This window comes from Apteryx mantelli, chromosome 9, assembly GCF_036417845.1.
Source record: "Apteryx mantelli isolate bAptMan1 chromosome 9, bAptMan1.hap1, whole genome shotgun sequence".
Classification (NCBI taxonomy): Eukaryota; Metazoa; Chordata; class Aves; order Apterygiformes; family Apterygidae; genus Apteryx; species Apteryx mantelli.
Genome location: NC_089986.1, coordinates 12,685,147 through 12,705,396, shown reverse-complemented (window position 1 = coordinate 12,705,396; position 20,250 = coordinate 12,685,147). Strand labels below are relative to the sequence as shown.

The window sequence follows — 20,250 nt, the reverse complement described above, 5'->3', positions numbered from 1 at the left end:
ACGTAGGCTGTTTCTCTTGGAGGCTTTGGGAGGAACTGTTGGTGAGTAAAGTTAATAAAATGCTAACTATTAAGTTTTGCTGAGAAACTGTCATTACAGTCTTGGTGCGTCTTAAATCTTGTTGTTGTTGAAACAAGCCCAACTGGGTCTTGGAGGAAGTCCTTCACCTGCAGATCACATATATCACAGCAGTAAAACTTAGCCTGGTGTAGGGTGGAAACAAAGCTGTAGTTGAGCACTCTGTAGAGGAAGTTCTGTAGAAGAAACTTTCAGGATTTTTTAGTTTCTTGATTCGTTTAGTTTCCTGGAAACAGACAGAAGAAAGTGAAGCTGGTTGGGTTGCTTTTTTGGATATGGGTCTGGATTCATTGACGTCTGTGTTACGATGGCTTTTGTAGGAGCAGTTGTGCAATTTTTACAGAATCACAGAATCGCTGAGGTTGGAAGGGACCTCTGGAGATCATCTAGTCCAACCCCCCTGCTCAAGCAGGGTCACCTAGAGCATATTGCACAGGATTGCATCCAGGCGGGTTTTGAATATCTCCAGAGAAGGAGACTCCACAACCTCTCTGGGCAACCTGTTCCAGTGCTCTGTTACCCTCACAGTGAAAAAGTTTTTCCTCATGTTAAGATGGAAGTGTCTGTGTTTCAGTTTGTGCCCGCTGCCTCGCGTCCTGTCACTGGGCAGCACTGAAAAGAGTCTGGCTCCATCCTCTTGACACCCTCCCTTCAGATACTTGTACACATTGATAAGATCTCCTCTCAGCCTTCTCTTCTCCAAGCTAAACAGGCCCAGCTCTCTCAGCCTTTCCTCGTAAGAGAGATGCTCCAGTCCCCTAATCATCTTAGTAGCCCTTCGCTGGACTTGCTCCAGTAGTGCCACATCCCTCTTGTACTGGGGAGCCCAGAACTGGACGCAGTACTTCAGATGTGGCCTCACCAGGGCTGAGTAGAGGGGGAGAGTCACCTCCCTCAACCTGCTGGCAACACTCTTCCTGATGCACCCCAGGATACCATTGGCCTTCTTGGCCACAAGGGCACATTGCTGCCTCATGGTTAGCTTGGTGTCCACCAGCACTCCCAGGTCCTTCTCTGCAGAGCTGCTTGCCAGCAGGTCAACCCCCAACCTGTACTGGTGCATGGGGTTATTCCTCCCCAGGTGCAGGACCCTGCACTTGCCTTTGTTGAACTTCATGAGGTTCCTCTCCGCCCACCTCTCCAGCCTGTCCAGGTCTCTCTGAATGGCAGCACAGCCCTCTGGGGTATCGGCCACTCCTCCCAGTTTTGTATCATCAGCAAACTTGCTGAGGGTGCACTCTGTGCCTTCATCCAGACCATTGATGAAGAAGTTGAACAGGAATGGACCCAGTCCTGACTCCTGGGGGACACTGCTAGCTACAGGCCTCCAACTAGACTCTGTGCCGCTGATCACAACTCTCTGAGCTCTGCCATTCAGCCAGTTCTCAATCCACCTCACTGTCCACTCATCTAACCCACACTTCCTGAGCTTGTCTACGAGGATGTTATGGGAGACGGTGTCGAAAGCCTTGCTGAAGTCAAGGTAGACAACATCCACTGCTCTCCCCTCATCTACCCAGCCAGTCGTTCCATCATAGAAGGCTATCAGATTGGTTAGGCATGATTTCCCCTTGGTGAAGCCATGCTGACTACTCCTGATCACCTTCTTTTCCTCCACATGCTTGGAGATGGCTGAAGGAAATAATAAGGCAGTTCTTTTGCTGTTGTAGTAAAATGTAATTGCAAAAGCAAACTGCTGAGCAAAACTGGTGTTAGGAAAAAAGGAAGGAACCGGTGCCTTAAAGATAATTTGGTTTAAAAATAAACATTGCCCATCTTTCTAAAATATACAGCTCAATATAGTGACATGCCTTAGGCATTAATGTAGGAATTTGTTGGATGAAGTTACTGGCCTCTGTTACAGGAAGGACAGACCAGAGGGCTATGACTTCTGGATGAACAATATGTTAAATGTAGTTCAGGTTTAGATTTTTTATTTTTTGGGGGGAGGGGGTAGGGTGGAAATTGTGTCTGAGATGAAGCTTCTGCCCACTCAGTCTCCAGATGTTATTCTGGTATATCATGTGACGTTGATTTCTATATTTAACTTATAGTAATAATATATGTCTGTATTAGGACTGACTAAGAGTAGACTATTGCTCAGTGTGACTTCTGATAAACCATTTATCTCTTTTATTACTGTGTTGTTGGGTTTTTTTCTCCCCCCCCCCCCCCCCCCCCCCCACACACACACACACTCTGCTTGTTACCTGTCTTCCTCTCCCACCAGAGGTTTCCACTCTGTCAGGCCATAACCACATTGACCTAGCCATTGGCACAGCAGAGGTGGTGGAAGTTTCCAGCAGGGAGCCAGAGCGATGGGGTTGGTTTGGGAACCTGTATGAGGTCTGGTACCAATGAAGTGGAAACTTCCTCCATCAGCAGCAGAACTGCCCCCCTGTTGTGCTGCATGTCAAGCCAGCAGTTTGCATGGCTATGCCCTTCATTAAGGGTGAAAACCTCAGGCTGGAGGAAGGAGAGTGTGATAATGTTTTAAACATATTCCCAAAATGGATTGCCAGTGGTTAATAATGCCATGTGAACGCAACTACGGCTGCAGCTACTAATGAGATTTTTTTTTATTATTTTTCATCTGATCGCTCAGCAAAATTGTCTTGTATTTTATGAACGTCACCAAGTACGATTTGGGGTTTGTATTGGCTATTTGGCAACAAGGTGTAGAATTTCATAAAGCGTCTCAGCCATAGAGTGAGCAGGCAAATGTTATGGCTTAAGCACTGATGCCGGCGGTGCTGTCACATGCTGAAGTCCTATTCCTCTGATGAGCTTTTTCACAGAGCCCCGAGCTCTTGGGCTTCTCTCTACCTCCTTGTGATTCTGCCCTCTAGTTCCTTATTAAAGTGAAGATTCCAGTGTTGAGAGGACTGAGTTACTGGGGAAGGAACTGGAATTCGCTAGGTGGGTTTAATTCCTAAATTTCCTAGGCATCTTTAGCCTTTCCAGGCCTACTATGTAGAGGTCAGCAAACCCAAGAGTAGATGCGCACTAAAAGAGCATGTAGTGAGACCTGTCTGTTAAGAAGAGTTCCAAATAGAAGGAATAATGCTTTCCCAGCCATATCTTTGTTTAACCGAAGACTAAATATTTTCACCATAGTAATTGCTGATATTTTTGTCATCTTTTAAAAAGGTGCATCTGACCTCTCAGATGCCCGGAGAATATCATTCTCACTTGCCTTTTTCACTCCTGCCTTTCTCCTCCTCTTTCCCAAAAGTTAATTTACAGAAGACCACCTGTCAAAATATTTGACTGCTTTGAGGATAGTTTTCAGATAAAAGCATTCAAAATAGTTGTCATAAATAATAGTAAACCTGGCTAAGAATTAAATAATAGTAAACCTGGCTAAGAATTCTTTAATCAAATAGTGTAGATTAATCCCAATTTTATAATAAAAAACATTCCAGAACTTCTGACTCTGCAGACACCAAGATCTGTCCAAGTTAATGATTTTATAAAATCCAGATTTCTGAATAGGAATTTAATGATTAATGCTTGAAAGTGCATAATCACATCTTTGCCAGAAGATGTTTTCCTCTTCTTTGGCTCACAATCTGCTTGTTCAACATTTGCTGAAGTAAAGCAAACACAAAGGTGTTAAGAGTCCGTGCAAGAGCTGAAGTCTTTTGTGCAGCTGAATGCTTGGGCTCATTTATTACAGGGCTTGTGATTTCCAGTCTCCGCATCAGCTCATTTTTTTAAAAAACATTGTCAGTATTCAAGCTGTTATTTGAGCAAGAGATTGACAGGTAATTTTAAATGTGTCTTTTAGTTTATAGTCTTCACTTCTGCTGATTGCTTGCAGGACAGAATCCAGGTTTGTTTCCCAGCTCATCCCTTTCTTTTGGCATTCCTAGTCAGGACTGCATTTTAGAGGCAGCAGAGCTACCAGCAGTTTTGTGTTTATTCTTGTTGTCGTGGTGGTGGTGGTGGGGTGGTTAGGCAGGATTCTTTCCCTTAGGCTGATGTTTTGGGCAACTTCATAAAAGAGGCAGACTGTTGGCAGGGGAGGCGAGACAGGAGTTCTGAGTACTGCTGCTGTTACTGCTGAAGGACTGAGTAGCCTATGAAACCCAGATGCCTTCAGCATTGCTTGAAGCAGGATTGGAAACCATGTGGAGATGCTACCTGCCTGCAGCTAACAGGGGCAGAAGAGAGGAGTGTAGAAGGGAGTTTAGGATGAGTAAAACAGGACTGTGGGAAAAGTTTGGAAACAGGAAGAGACAGTAGCTAGAATAGAAACTGACTGGTTATCTGTGAAGTGTAGAAGTGAAATATGAGTATGGTTACATGAGCATCTTTTGTGTCCTCAGTCCCGTGCACAGCAGAAGACACTGTCCTTGTCTCTCCTGACTTCATTTGGAGGTTGAGACAAACATCTCTTAGAAAGGCCCTACAGAATTGATCCTGCCTGGAGGCAGGAGAATAAACTAGAAAATAGCTTGAGGTCCTTTTTAGCTCTTGTTCTGATTCAAGTATGAATTTAAATAAAAACAATGCTGGAGCATATACCCTATAGTGTTTTTTCTGCCTCTCAGGTTGGTTGAGTGCTTTGATAGCCATTTAATGATCCTACGTGGTGCCATATTTCCAGTGTACCACATGTACTGCTGCCACCATCCAGCCCCATCTTTCTGTATAGGAAATGTGAGATGGGAAGTGCCAGTGTCACAAACTAATTTAGAACTGAAAGCTAAAACCAAGGTGTTTCTGGCTCTTCATTTGTACATCTCAGTCTGAAAGCAGCTTATAGTCAAAGTGAATAGTTTGCAGAACTGTTTTTAGGATTGCAAACATGACAACTAAGAAGCTAGTCTAGGCTGCAAGACATAGTAAAATGGACCAGATAACCTGGTGATGGGCACTTTGGAAGCAGCCATAATCACTGCAATTTGTAGTTTCCCTTATACCTGCTGGGATGGGGAGGTTTATTCATTTGTGCACTTCCCTGTATTCCTTATACATCCATCTGTTCCAGTCCTTCTCTTATATAGTGAGAAACAGTGTACTGTGTGGAAAGACAATTTACCTTTTCCAGTACGAACAGAAAGTGAAGTCTCCAAATTTTGAAGAACAATAACAAAGACCATTCTCTTTTGCCTTTTTCTAGGACTCCCGAGCAGTGTCCGAGTGTGGTTTCTTTGCTGTCAGAGAGCTACAACCCCCATGTGCGTTATGGGGCTGCCATGGCTTTGGGTATCTGCTGTGCGGGCACTGGAAACAAGGTGAGGACCAGAAGCTGTCAGATGCCAAGACTCTTTCTGCTCTTTCCTTCTGCCGAGAGATTTGTGCAGAAACATCACACAGAGATCAGATTTCTCGCACACGTACACTTCTAGCCAGCTGGAGTTCAGCAGTGCTTCTTCAAATTCTTTAACTGTCCTGGCCATAGAGATTCTTTTTCTACTTGTAAACAGAGTAGATAAAGTAGAAGAATGTTTTTGTACGTTATTGCCACGTTCTTGGAATTTGTCTCCAAGATTTTTCTTAGAGTTTTCCTACTGTCAGTGAGTTGCCACTGAACTTTAAATGTGAGTTCAGTATTCCAAAATCATTAGTCCTTTGCCTTTGGTGTTGAGGTTTTACAGATTACTTTTGGTTTCTGGCAGTGACAGGAAGTTAACAAGTACGTCACATAATTCCCAGCTCCCTCCTCCTTTTCTGTGATAAGTATTCCTGGAAGATCCACATGGTAAAGCCAAGTGCAGTGAAATTTACTGTATTTGTAGGTATATGACTCAGTCAATAAGCCTTACCTTCCCTTTAAAAGTATCTGTACATGAAGGATACTTCTCATAGATAGTAGCAGGGGGCTTTTAGAGTAGAAGGATTCCCATTTCTGCTGTGGAAAGTAAGGACTCTGTGGAGCAAGGGACAAGTAAGCTTTGGGGTAAACTACTCACTTTATCAAATGCATATATAACCTGTACTGGTGCTGAATCACAGTTTTGAAACACAAATAGGTGCACAGACTGTCCATGCAAAAGTAGTATTTCATGCTTCAAGTCTTTGATACATCTCATGCTTATCAGTCTCATCCCTTTCTCAGGTAGTATTCAACATTTGGTCTTTCATTCTTTCACGTGAGCACTTGCTAGCATGTCACCCGTGTTGTGAAATGCAAAGAATGCTGACATGCGCTGCCTGCCATCTTCAGTATCTAAAGCATGCAGACTTGAAAGCAAGCTGAAAGTCCTATTTTTATCCAGGTTGCTTTATTCTCAAGTGGAAGGTGGCATCAAAAAACTAGTTATTTTTAACCTGCTTCATCTGACAAGTCGATTTAAGTGGAAATGCTCTTAGGTGCACAAAGATGTCTGCTTTATTTCTGGATGCTTTGCACAACAAAGATCTGAAACATGTGGTTATATATATCAGAAATAATCAGAAACATCTGATTATTATATATCATTATATTATATGTTACATGTCTCCTGGGCTAGCAGGTTTTAAGGCTAAGTTGAAATATATTCAATTTTGGAGGTTAGAAATTAAATTCAGCTTTTTGTCACAGTGGATGTTCCATAAATGCTAGTAAATGTATGCTAAGGGATGAATGTGATACCCATGATACCTTCAGGCAGAGAAGCACAGCCTTCAAGATAGCTCATTTGCTAAAAGCAGTCTAAGAGAAGACATGGTATTTTCTAGAAGTGGTTCTTAGAAATAGTGTTTTATATAAAATCAACTTTTTTTTTTTTTTTTTTTTTAATTCTCCCACTGACAGAAATACACTGAGAGCTCTGTGCTAGGAGACTCGAACCGTTCAATTGCATTTGCTGCTGTCCTCAGTTTAAGCATGGACAGGAGAGAGCTCCGTACACAGGACTGACAAGTGAATCTATCTGACTTCTATAATCAGAAGATCACGTAATAGATTTAAAAAGCTCTTTGAGCTTGTTAGGATGGATGTCTAATTGTTACTGTTCCGTTCAAAAGTGTATCTAACAGCTTGCTTCATGTGCCATTTCTGAGTGCTCTTAGACAGCCTCTGCTGTTGCCACAGGCCAAACCTACCTGTACAGTCCATGGCTGTACAAATTGCTTTCTAGGATTTATTCCACTTAGATCTGAAGAGTGTGGCTGGTGAAGGCTGGCTGAACAGACTAACAGCTTGCTGCTGTTGAAACGGGTAGTGTTGGTCCCTCCTGCTATCTTTGGCTTTGTCTCATGTCCAGTTCCTCATTGAGCTGACTCAGACACAAACTCACAGAAAACTAACCTGGGGTAGGGGGAAAAAAAGTGACCTGGTTTCTGCTGAGTTATCAAGCTGGAAAGGCTCCCTGAGTGGTGGGAGGAGGGCTGCAGCTAGCACAGGATAGGGTAGGGGCTGTACAGCTGAAAGGAAGTTAAAGAAGGAGAGAGAGATTTCATTTGCCAGCAGTGAGTTTAGATGAGTTCAGTTGTCTTGTGTAATGTGCACTGGGGGATCTTGCATGGTTAGAAATGAATTTATGTCTGTAGTAATTCTTTTTAAGTCATGGCTTGCAAAGTGGTGGAACTGTAAATGGAGATTAAAAATGTGCCTAAAGCACTGATTCAGTTTGAGATGCCTGCAGATTGCAAATGCTGGTCTTGGGTACACTTAAGCAGCATATATTACAATAGAATCTCTTAAGGCTTTTCATAATCGCTGTTCAATGCCTAGATTGAAGGAAATGCTTTTTGTTAGATCTGTTGCAGATCATGTTAGTGTTGCGCTTAGCTGAGAAGCTACTGAATATGAAAAAGCAATAGAGTGTTTTGAAATGCTTTCAAAACACAGGTTTACCTTATGGGTGTGTAGAGACAGCTCTACTTGATGCGAGTTTGAGATGAGCGCTTTCATGTGATATTCGGCATTTTATGTTCTAACAGTAAAGAGTAGGGCCAAAAAATCTGGGACCTGGGTTGTATTACCATCTCTTATAACCTCTGACTTGCTGTTTGATATCCCTGGTTCATTTGTTCTTTGAACAAAAAATGAAGGTAATGTTGATGTATTTCATTGTGAAGAATAGCAAAAAAAGTGTAAGAATAATTTATATGTAGTATTTAATACATGCTGTTGTCAGTACTTCTAATGTGCTGAATACATCTGTTTACAGCCTTGTTTCTGCTGGTAGATCTTGGTCCATCCATTAGTTGTTGTTTTGTTGGTCTTTTTTTTTTTCTTTTTTTTTTCCTTCCCAGTTTTGGATGAAGATCCACAGAAATACAGATTTATACTTCATTTAGCAAGAATGAGCAAAATATATTAAAAAATATATATCTAATAGCCCTAATCTAATAACCTTGCCTTAGAATACTGAATTGTAGGGTACTGAAAACAATAGTGTTAACTTTCTGAATGCTTATTTCTTGGGGTTTTTTTAGGAAGCAATTAATTTGCTTGAGCCGATGACAAACGATCCTGTGAACTATGTACGTCAAGGAGCTCTGATTGCATCTGCCCTTATCATGATCCAGCAGACTGAGATTACCTGCCCAAAGGTAATGGGTTACATACTGACTTGTCGGGTGGAAAAATGGTCACAGACACCAAGTTGTGTGTGCTTAGTGCTGCACGTAAGCATTGACATTAAACTCCTGTGTGGGTCAGAGCATGCACTTTTGAATGGGAGATGATGCACGCTGATTGGAAGTTGCCTGCTAGACAGCAGCGTTTTAACTCTAGATGTTACATGAATAAATACACTGTTTCTTAAAAGGTCTAAAACTACCTTGTAATAATAGGGAAGTGCTTCCACCAGCTAACCACTGTCGAGTTCTGTATGTTTGTGATTTACATGAACACTGTTCTTAAATTTTACTTTTATTTTATTATTATTATTAACAATATTGAACTCGGTGTTGGATGTGGTTGCTGTCCAGGGAAGTGCTGTTATGACTGTGCTGCTGCTTTATCTTGTCTTGTAGTTTTCAGGTGAAACAATTTTTTCCATCAGAAGAGGCTCAGTCACTGTCTAGCAAAATACTTTTTTTTTCTAAATGGATTTTTTTCTTTCTGCTCAGAAGGCAAAAAGGATTGCATGTGCTGTGTTTAGCTTTTAAAAATAGATTGCCCTGTGAATATATGACAGCTGATAATATGCAAACATTTGTACAGACTAAAAGTCTGCATTAATAGAAGTTCTGAGGTTCCACATTTCATCTGCTCTGGTGAGTGCTGAGACAGAGCTGTAGCTGGTACTTTGCTGCTCATCTGTGATCTATGGGTTGCTTTTATTGATGTCATTTCCAAAACTGAACTACGATAGTAAACAGCTGCCCTTTTTACTGCTTTTGGAGGGGGAGAAAGAGAAAAACCCTCTTTTTTTCCAGTGGAAAGTTTTACTTTGGAAAGGAGGCAAGGGAATTCTACAAGTACAGGTGTCTTGGTATTTCCAAGCCACAGAACACGGGGATTTGCTGGCAGGCAATTTGTTCCTTTGAATTATTTAAAAAAAAAAAAAGTTATTTTTCCCTGGGCAGAATCTGGAAATGTTATTTATATTATCAGAATTGTGATTCAACTGAATAAACCAGTGGAGGAAACCAGAGTTCTGTCGGATCCTCTCGCCCTCCAAGACGTGAAGTCTCTGCAATGCGAAGCTGAGGATTCTTTTCTGTGGAGAGAGGCTGCTTTTCATTTTTATTGTTTCTTCCTTGATCTCTAATCCTTCTCGGAAGGGTGGTTGCAATACCAGCTCTGAACTTAAGAGATCAGGTTTAATCATTCCTCTCTGTACATCTGTGTACGTCTGTAACATTGGGCAAATTGTTTAGCTCTCCTGAGACTCAGTTTCCCACCTGCAAGAAAAAGAGGAGGATGCTTCTATCAAAGGGCATTATGTGAATAAATTCATTACAGTTTGCAAAGTACCCTAATCCTCTTGGGATGGGAATTGCAGAGGCTGCTCTGAAGCAGTCAGACAAACTCTGAGACGGTTTGTCCTGGATTACCTGCTAAGTCTGTCTGTTGAGTTTTCAGTTCTTTGAGATGTTAGGTGGAAGAGTCTGAGAGGCCTAAATAAAAGCAGAGATAAGAAAGCAGCTAGAAAAAATATGGCTCATTTTAGGTAATAAGTCAGATCTCTTTCCCCCCAAAATCCTGGTAACTCTGACTTCAGAGGTATGTGCGCAGTAATATGCAGGGTTGTTAAATGTTTTTGTTTGTTTTTTTTAATAGTGGGTGGGCAAATAGAGGATGAGATATGTAATTGGGGTTAAGTGGCTTGTTTAAGAAATAGGGAGAAGAACTGAAAGAGCTTTATGCTAAAGTCCTGTTTATGAGTCAAAATTTGTGCTGTGTTATATAATACAGATATAGAAGGCAATTCCTTACCCAAACATGGAAGTGCGGCAGATTAAAAAAAAAACAAAAAAACTACAGATTATAAACTCATGAGGAATCCCTGAAATAATCTGCTGTTTTAGGAACTAAACCCATAATATATCAATTTTACTTGTTCTGAATGAAGCAATCTCCCCCAAATTTAGCTATAATCATCGTAATGTCTTGCTCAAAGGTAAAAGGAGTTCTTCCGTATATTTTGAGCAATATGCAGGCAATTAAATTACTTATTATCCATGGGAAACTTTTTTTTGGAGCTGTCTGCCAGCCTGAAGAAAAAATATTTTCATCTGATGTGAAAGGGTGAAGTTGAGATCACCAGCCATTTTTGGATTGCAGTGACATATTTTAGTCCAATTAGAGTCCTAAATTGCACACTGTGTACCAAAGCGTCTAACCTGATGTGCATGAGCTTTTGCTTTGCTACATGGGCAGCTGGTAAGAGGAGCGTGTTGGATTTTGTGTCCCACAAGTCATACTGGTGGTCTTGATAGAGTTGTGAAGAAGCTAAATTTTACATTTAAGTAATTGAAGCAATTACATTTAAGTTTCAGATTGTTGTCTCACTTACCGCTAAATACTTTGAGATGCTTTGCGTGTGAGACACAGTGATTTTGATAAAGTTTGTGACGTATGCTCTGACCAGCTTCCTGCCGTTACTTTTTATTTTGGTTGGTTGTCTGTCTTTTTCCCATAGATGATTTGTTTGTGAGCTGTGTGCTTTCGGTTATGAGGATTTAAATCCTCTGGTGATAATTTGTTACGAAGATGATAGCAAATAATCTTCCTTAAATAGATAGAGCAAATGCCCTGTTTTATCATACTTCCCAGAGATTTTACTTAAATTCTGTTTTAAGCATTTTATCTTCCCTTCCCTCCCTTGGCATTGGAATTTGAGGCATGGGGAAGGGATGGTGATCTGTTTCCCAAACTTTTCTAGTAACTTTGTCCTAACTCTTCCATTTGTATGAGCATAACAAACAAGTTACCATGTCTGCTCATATAACTGCTGTGACTTTCCAATAGATTTTTTTTTTTTTCCAGCTCAGAATCTGGTGTGGAACCATTAATGGTTCTGCAAATAGCGACAGTCCTTCCTTTGTACTAGCTGGGGTTGTGGTTGCAAAATGCATTTACTGCTTCTGCATAGATGTTGCATAGGTATATGTCTAAAAAGATTAAACAGGAAAGGAGACTTAGAAGGTGTTTTTTTGTTTGTTTGTTTTTTAAGAGTATTTACAAGTATTGGAAAAAGACGACTTCAAACTTTTTAGGAGTAAAGAATTACAGATTTTTGAGAGCTGAGTGTTGAAATGCAGAAATTTCAGCAATAGGTAGAGATGTAAAAATCAAAGTATTTTGGTATTAAAGAACTTGCTTTTGTTGTGAGAGAATGTAGTTGTATACTTTTGTATCACCTTTACTCTCCTCTTACCTCTGTACTTGTCTTCCTAGGTTGTTGTGCTCACCTATAGGAGTGTTTAAATAAAGACTTGTCATGGTCTGGAGGTCCCTGGACCTTACAGGCTGCTTAAGGGCCAAAAGGGATTGCAAATCTTGTATAAAACTGACTTGGTCTCTTAAGAGTTGGAACATGATTCCCCAGGTGCAGTCAACATGATTTTCCTGACCTCTGTTGATACACTTGAGAACAATATCAGTGCAGGATATAGAACAGTAACAAGTTTATTTTGTGAAATGGAATCCTAAATTACAGATGTGATGAGATCATTGTAACAGGAATCCATGACAACTTCATTATGACCTACAGGGCAATTAAGAAAGCAATTTGGGAGACATACTACATGTCTAACATTGTGAATCTGATTTACTACTGCTGTTTTTGTGCTAGGGTAGTCATCTTGCAAAATGAGAAGATAATAACCAAGTTCCTGGTTTTTCCTCTCTCCTCCTGTGATCATCTTGGCCTATTATCTTTCTCTTTAAGATGATGTTAGGGAATAAGCACCTGATTTTTTTTATTTTTATTTTTTTTCCCATTTAGATCCAGGATTTCTATAGGTGATGGTTTGCATATTGATATTTTATTAAACTCTATCTTTCTTGAAAGGCTTTACACCGTCAGTGTTGAAAATCTGTGTTACAGAAAATAGATCCCCTTGTAGGGGGATCATAAGGGGCATTGCTTGTTGGTTTCTGCATCTGTCACCCTCAGATCTTGAACTCTTTAAAAACCCCAAACAGTTTCTGAGTGCTGAAAAGGACCGTTCAGACAACCATGCTGGTCTTAACAGCTTCTCATAGGAAGATCTTCCATGTTTGTATGTCCCACTGTGCAAATGTTTCTGTAGATGCTTTTTAAACATTTTGTGAGCTGCCGCTGTCCTGCGTTTTGATTCCTAGAGTGGCTTGACATGAACACATTACCTGTTTGAGCCTTTTGAGAGGCAGCTCTGCTGATGCCTTTTGGGCCTCTGGCTCCTCACAGTGGTGGCCCTCCACCAGACGTGCCCGAGTTCCCTGCCTGGAGGTTTCAGGCACCTCTGTACAGGGTGCTGCAGAGGTGTGCTGGTTCCACGTCTGCACTTGAAGCTTGTCATTACGAGTTCCCAGCAGGTCTGAAGAACAGCAAGAGATGGATTACCTGAAATGATAGGTCTTGCTAGGTCTGATTCTCAAGAGACAAGAATGATTTTTGCAATCTTCTAGTAGCACCTTAGCTTTCCTTCATTTAAGCCTGTTACTGCAGTGCTTCTGCATGGTGTATGCTTTTGTGTACTTGGAAAGAGCGGTCATATAGAGAATAACTTCAGTTTTCGAAGAAGAGGGATAGATAACGGACACAACTGATTTTTAAAACCTGACTTTTAAAGAACAAATTCCAAGATAATCTTGCTCTTAAGAATTTGCATTTGCAAAAAGCATCATGTGCATCATTTGACCCTGTTTCCCTTAGTTAATTGTTTGTTTATTAAGTCTTGTTTTTAGACAATCTCACGGGCTCTGTGTGCCTGATGATGACTGGTGGAGGGAGAGGTGGTAAACAACCTATTAAATTATTTAAAAAAAAAAAAAAAAAAAAGCCCAGCCTCTCAGATTTGTGAAAGGAAATTGTGCTGTATCATTCTCACATCATAAAGCCTGCATTGTTTCCTCAGTGTTTCCAAGGCTGCCTATTTGGCTTTGCTTGAAATTGGTGGCACGTAGTTTTGGCCAGCATTAATTATTAGAATGGTGTGTGTGTATTGTTACTAAAGATGAAATGAGTCATTTTAGTGTTTTCCTGGAAGTTGCCAAATGAATTTCTTGATGGCACTTCCAAATGATACAAAATTTTGCAAACGCTTGGAGATTTCAAGGGAGAAACCGAGCTTGTGGGTTTTGTAGCACATTAAACCTATTTAGTAATTTGTGATGTGCTCATCACTGTGATTTGAATGAAAAATAGTAGCAGATTAAAGGATTCTACTAGACAAACTGGCAGATTTTGCTTCAATGGCTTAAGATATTACTGTCTTTTGACATCTTGCTCCATTCTGTAGGAGGTGACTGCCCCAACAGCAAAGTTAGAACTGAATATTTCTGCCACTGTCTTTTTCATTGCAACATTTGGCATCTTGCTTTGAATATCTTGTTGCTTACTCCAGGGCAGTTGCTTTCTGCAAAGGGATGGAGCGATGGCTGTGTGAGGGCAGTACTTCCCTGAACTGGCACAGCTAGATCTGCCAAAGTGGACTGTCTCCCAAGGAGCACTTGAGACCTGACCCAACTGAAAATGTCTGTTCCTGTGAAGCATTCCCTTTAGTGGAGCAGCTTGAATAAGCGTCAAGGCTTAGTGTGTGCGTCTGAGTGTTGGGTCAGTTCTTCAGTCTGGATTTGCCTGGTTCCCAAGGCCAGGATTGGTAGTCTCCGACTCTGGAGGGGAACAATTTTGCTTCCGCTGATTTTAAAGTAAAACTTTGATAAGGGCATAATTTCTCAGTCAGTTTTCCAGGGTTGGCAGTGGTCCATGGCTCAAGATCCACAGGCATCTCTGCCTTACAGAATTTACCTGAAATCGGAATACTCTTGCTATGGCACCAGATATTTTCTACTTAAAAAGTATTTAAAAAGTAGAGGGCAGAAGGACTATTTGTTATTTTAGTCTTTCAACATTTGTTTGTAAAAGCCTGCTCTCTGATTTCCCACCTTAGCTTGTCCCTCCTGCCCAGAGAGGTGGCAATTGATCCCATTTCTTTTAGCAGTCAAGTTTCCGTGATTTGGTTCCCTGCATTTCTTTGTGTCCTGGTGGCACGGCTGATAGGTTCCTGGTGGGCTTGGTGCCAGCAGCATTTTGTTCATCTGCTCTGGCAGTATTAATGTATATATGTGTGAGCAGGAGCTGTGGAAGCCATATTAGGGAAGCGATGCTCCCAGAGGCTGCTGGCCGCGCTCAGCTGGAAGCGAGTAACTTCCTCCGCTCGAGAGCTGCCTCGCGGTTCCCAAACGAGATGTTTCTGCCCCGTGCTCTGAGGTGCTTCTTGGTCAGACTTCAGACGCCAGTGTGAACATTAGCAGTTCTACTGAATGTCTCCTTGTTTCGCCCAGGATTTCTTTCTTTGAAGATGTGATTACTGTGTAAATTCCAGATTACAGTCCACCTAATGAGTGATTTTTCAGAGCTTTGTAACATCTGTCTGTTTTTATAAATATTCCAAATCCCAAAAGCTGAGCCTGGAGTCACAGGAACAAAGTAACACGCTCTGACCAGAGGCACTCGAATATTACCGTTCAGCTCAACCAGAGAAATAATGTTACATGTTGCTTCTGTCTCTGTGTGTCTGTCCCAAATAATACTGGAAGAGACTGAAAGTGATTTATTTTATTTTATTTTATTTTATTTTATTTTATTTTATTTTATTTTATTTTTTTCCCCAGAAGGCTTTTGTTCATCCAGTCCATATGTGGTTGCCCTTGATAACACATGAGGCCCCACTTCAGGTTACTGAAGTCAGTGGGGCTTCTAAAGGAGCCAGCTGGTGGGACGCACTCTGCCTCAAAACCTGGGAATAGTAATAGCAAGGGGAAATAATACTTTAAATGCAAGCTAAGGTATTTTTCCAGGGTGCAGGAGGTTGGGCATAAGAAACAGTTTATATTAAGCACATAAACCATACCGTAAGCTTTTATAAATAAAAATTGGGAAAGCATGAAAAAGTATAAATAGAGTGAAGCAGAGGCAGAGTTTGGTCGGTATAGACAGAAGGAACTGTATATTGTGTGTACAGTATCTCCCTGCCACACACCTGTATGTGTGACTGCTCTGAAAATGCACCTTGCTCCTTTATCTTAGCATTAATAAATGCAAGGAAATGCAAGTCACTTCCCTTTGGGGGTGGGGAGGAATAATTGTAGAACTTTTTAATGCAGCAGGGAACTGATGAATAGAGAGCTAATATTAACACACAACTTGTTGAACTTGCTTAGACTGAGTAATGGAAATAGCTGCTGTTTTTCCACTGTTGCTTTTAATTAATACCTCCTGTTCTGCAGCAGAATTGGTGTTTTGTTCAGCTTCACAGCCATTGTTTAACGATGGCTGGCTGATCTATCGCTTCTGCGTTACAAGACTGTCCATTTGCGTGAAACGAAGAAAGCACTTTTATTACACAGAATCAGAGAATCACAGAATGGTTGAGGTTGGAAGGGACCTCTGGAGATCATCTAGTCCAACCCCCCTGCTCAAGCAGGGTCACCTGGAGCACATTGCACAGGATCACATCCAGGCGGGTTTTGAATATCTCCAGAGAAGGAGACTCCACAACCTCTCTGGGCAACCTGTTCCAGTGCTCTGTCACCCTCACAGTGAAAAAGTTTTTCCTCATGTTAAGATGGAAGTGTCTGTGTTTCAGTTTGTGCCCGCTGCCTCGCGTCCTGTCACTGGGCAGCACTGAAAAGAGTCTGGCTCCATCCTCTTGACACCCTCCCTTCAGATACTTGTACACATTGATAAGATCTCCTCTCAGCCTTCTCTTCTCCAAGCTAAACAGGCCCAGCTCTCTCAGCCTTTCCTCATAAGAGAGATGCTCCAGTCCCCTAATCATCTTAGTAGCCCTTCGCTGGACTTGCTCCAGTAGTGCCACATCCCTCTTGTTCTGGGGAGCCCAGAACTGGACGCAGTACTTCAGATGTGGCCTCACCAGGGCTGAGTAGAGGGGGAGAGTCACCTCCCTCAACCTGCTGGCAACACTCTTCCTGATGCACCCCAGGATACCATTGGCCTTCTTGGCCACAAGGGCACATTGCTGCCTCATGGTTAGCTTGTTGTCCACCAGCACTCCCAGGTCCTTCTCCGCAGAGCTGCTTGCCAGCAGGTCAACCCCCAACCTGTACTGGTGCATGGGGTTATTCCTCCCCAGGTGCAGGACCCTGCACTTGCCTTTGTTGAACTTCATGAGGTTCCTCTCCGCCCACCTCTCCAGCCTGTCCAGGTCTCTCTGAATGGCAGCACAGCCCTCTGGGGTATCGGCCACTCCTCCCAGTTTTGTATCATCAGCAAACTTGCTGAGGGTGCACTCTGTGCCTTCATCCAGACCATTGATGAAGAAGTTGAACAGGAATGGACCCAGTCCTGACTCCTGGGGGACACTGCTAGCTACAGGCCTCCAACTAGACTCTGTGCCGCTGATCACAACTCTCTGAGCTCTGCCATTCAGCCAGTTCTCAATCCACCTCACTGTCCACTCATCTAACCCACACTTCCTGAGCTTGTCTACGAGGATGTTATGGGAGACGGTGTCGAAAGCCTTGCTGAAGTCAAGGTAGACAACATCCACTGCTCTCCCCTCATCTACCCAGCCAGTCGTTCCATCATAGAAGGCTATCAGATTGGTTAATTACAATTGCATTTAGCAGGTTGTGGTTTCCTCATATGAATGTTCATGTTCTTCACTCTGTCACAGACCAGCTTAAAACTCATCAGGTTAGATGTCGTCAGTGCTAAAGGGGTTGAGCTGACGAATAGCACAGCTGGGTTAGTTACTGAAAGGGCAAAGGAAGAAAAGGTATCAAGTGGAGCGTGCCTCTTCCTTTAAGGCACCTGTGTTTTAAACAGTGTGATGAGTTAATGCATATTGAGAACTACTTTGCAAAGAACAGGGGCCTGAAGCGTGCGCCAAGCGTGTCAGGTGGCAAAACGGTGTTGTGTACAGCACTCGTGGGCTTGCGGAGGCAACACCTCTGTCTTCTTCCCACTCCAGCTGTTTGACATAACATCTCAGTGATAGGGTTTCAGCTTCTTCCTGCCTCTGGTCAAGAATCAGCAAGTGAAATGAGATGAAATGTGTTGCTGTTGTTGCCTCAATTACCATGTTACCTCATGGCTCTGATGTGTTTTTACTGAGGAATGCAATCTCACGTTTTGCTGAGAAACCTCTCGAGTTTGTCTTAAGCCTTTGAGTTTGACTTATCCCCTGATTCAGCTCTTCATTCTGTTTCAATCTTTTTTTTTTCCCCCCCTTTTGACCTTGTTGAATCCTGGTTTAATAAAACATAATTCCCAACACAGTTCTCATGACATTGACTTCAGTTGTATGAATTGCCCTTTCACTGGCAGGAAAATTCTTTCTCTATCTATTTTTAGATTTCTCATTGCTCCCTGAGACAAACCATATAAATTCAGGAAAACACCTGAATTCTGCCCCAGTACTGGATGCTGTCTGGCCTTGTCTTAAAAGCATGTCAACAGCAGCAGTTATTCTTCTTGGAGCCGTTGTGTTTATGCAACTGTTTTATGCTCTCAATTTAGAAGGCTTTACGACTCTAGTAGCTGTGCGATTCTGGGACTGTATGCTGTCCATCCCAGAAAGGCCAAGACAGCTCCTGGGAGCAAGAGTGTCCAAGTATTTCCATACATTAGGTACTTTATTGTATATGGGAGCTGACTGGACTCATGTGGGTCTGGTGCTTGTGATGTTCTGTGTGTACCTAGTGTCGGCCGTTTGCTGTTCCCTAATCAGCCAGGGGACTCGCTGAGTTTTGTTCACTATGTGTTTAAGCCTCGTGCATTGGTACAGCCAGTTGCTGGTAACATCAGGGCTCTGTGAGAGTACGTTCCCAGTAGCGGTTTTGAAGCTTGGCTTCTTTGCCTACAGCAGATACTAAGCATTTCACAGCTGAGACATAAGACTGTTCTTCAGGCACTCATCAGTGAGCAGAGATCTCTGGTGTTTCTGGAAAGGAGCATGTGCTTTGCCTGTGAAAAGTGACTAGGAGTTTATGTGGTATTAGGGTTTTATATTTGGAAACTGTAACTGAATTTGAAATACTAGGAACTTCTCTGTGTATGTGGTGGCCGTGTCCGGCCCTACTGTCCTGAGCTAGAGGTTTGTCCTTCTATCTGCAGATGTAGGAAGAGGACCTGGGTACCAGCAACAAAATGGACTAGCAGTGGTGAGAAGCTAGATATCTTGGAAGAAGCCTTTTTGAAGAGGCCTCCGTAGTTTTTGAGCATGCCAAGTTGAAGCTTGGTATGAAAACAAAAAATGGAAACAAAATGTCACATGGATAACTATGTCAAAGTTAATTAGGGTGGAAGCATAAAAGGTTCTTCCAGATGTGGTGGATCTATCTGAAGCAGCTTCCCAGGTTTTGATTGGGATGCAGAGTGGGATTTCCTGGTCTGCTTTTTCAGCCATAAAGATTATTTGAATTGTGTTGTTGCTTACCTGTATATATTGAAAGGCATATGCTATTAATTTATGATAGAGCCTTAGATATTCCTGGATGTGATACTGTTCTCTCTCTTCAACACTTAGTTAACCAGTGAAAGATGAAGCTGTTTTAAGCAATGACGATAATATAAACAAAGGTTTAGTAATTTCCCTTGCTAATGTGCGCTTAAGGCATTGGTAAATGTATCATGACATAAACTGTTACATTATTAAATATTTTCACTAATGACTTTGACTTAAAAGGTAGGAGTGCAGTAGCAAAATCTGCTAATGACGCATCATGGGGGCATTATCAATACAGCAGAAATATTGTACAGGAAAAACTGAATAGGTTTGAGGTTTTCAGCAGTAGGAATTAGAGGAAATTTAATAAAGTGCAGGGTCACGCACCTAAGAACGTATAGTAGTTTTTGCTGCAAACTCATCAGTTGGTGTATTATTCCAGTGATGCTTCAGAGATGCGCAAGCTATTCCTATGAGAACTGCAGAAGGTGGTTTAGTTGCAAGCCCATCCTGATGGCTTTAAAATCATTTTTTGGGTGTCCTCCAGTGGGGTAAACCTCTGTAATTAATTATTAGTAGGATGACTTGTATCACCAATAATTAAAACCATTGAAAAAGCAAGTGTCATCCTAAGATACAGAAATTCAGAATGTCTGTGTTAAAGACAAAACATTTGACTTGTGCCAGTCAGTTGTATAACCTCTCTCTTTCTTCTCTCTTCCAGGTCAGCCAGTTCAGGCAGCTGTATTCCAAAGTGATCAATGATAAGCATGATGATGTTATGGCAAAGTTTGGAGCAATCCTGGCACAAGGCATTTTGGACGCAGGTAACTCCCCAAATACTTAAAGCAGTCAAAATTTCTTATCCTTGTTTGACTACAGAATGCTTCTAATAGCTATAATACCAAATTTCATTTGGGAGGTGAGGTGCTGGCTTTTATGCCTGTTATGTAGTAGCATCAAGAAATCTCTAATTTCAGATCATTTTATCTAATTAAAGAAGTAAACCCTGCTTTGCCATTTCAACTCGTATCAGTGTGCTTCAATTAGAATAAACTCAGGCCAGTCATTGGGGCAGAATTCTTGTCCAGGAGTCTGGACAAATACAGTCTTTTTGCTCTGGGTCTGTTTTGTCACCCTGAATGCTGATTTGTAGCATTATAT

The 20,250-nt window shown here is 41.8% G+C and overlaps 2 protein-coding genes across 3 annotated transcripts in view; both read left to right on the top strand.

Annotated features, from left to right (window-relative positions):
• Positions 1 to 20,250, top strand: part of LOC106498320 (uncharacterized) — a 120,035-nt gene that overhangs the window by 67,740 nt on the left and 32,045 nt on the right. The gene's annotated exons all lie outside the window — the stretch shown is intronic.
• PSMD1 (proteasome 26S subunit, non-ATPase 1) overlaps positions 1 to 20,250 on the top strand; it is an 83,840-nt gene that overhangs the window by 47,804 nt on the left and 15,786 nt on the right. For both annotated transcript variants that reach the window (XM_067301753.1, XM_067301752.1), the window contains 3 exons: positions 5,207 to 5,321; positions 8,452 to 8,568; positions 19,811 to 19,913. In XM_067301753.1, coding sequence (XP_067157854.1) covers positions 5,207 to 5,321; positions 8,452 to 8,568; positions 19,811 to 19,913 — 335 coding nt within the window. The remainder of the gene's footprint in view (positions 1 to 5,206; positions 5,322 to 8,451; positions 8,569 to 19,810; positions 19,914 to 20,250) is intronic.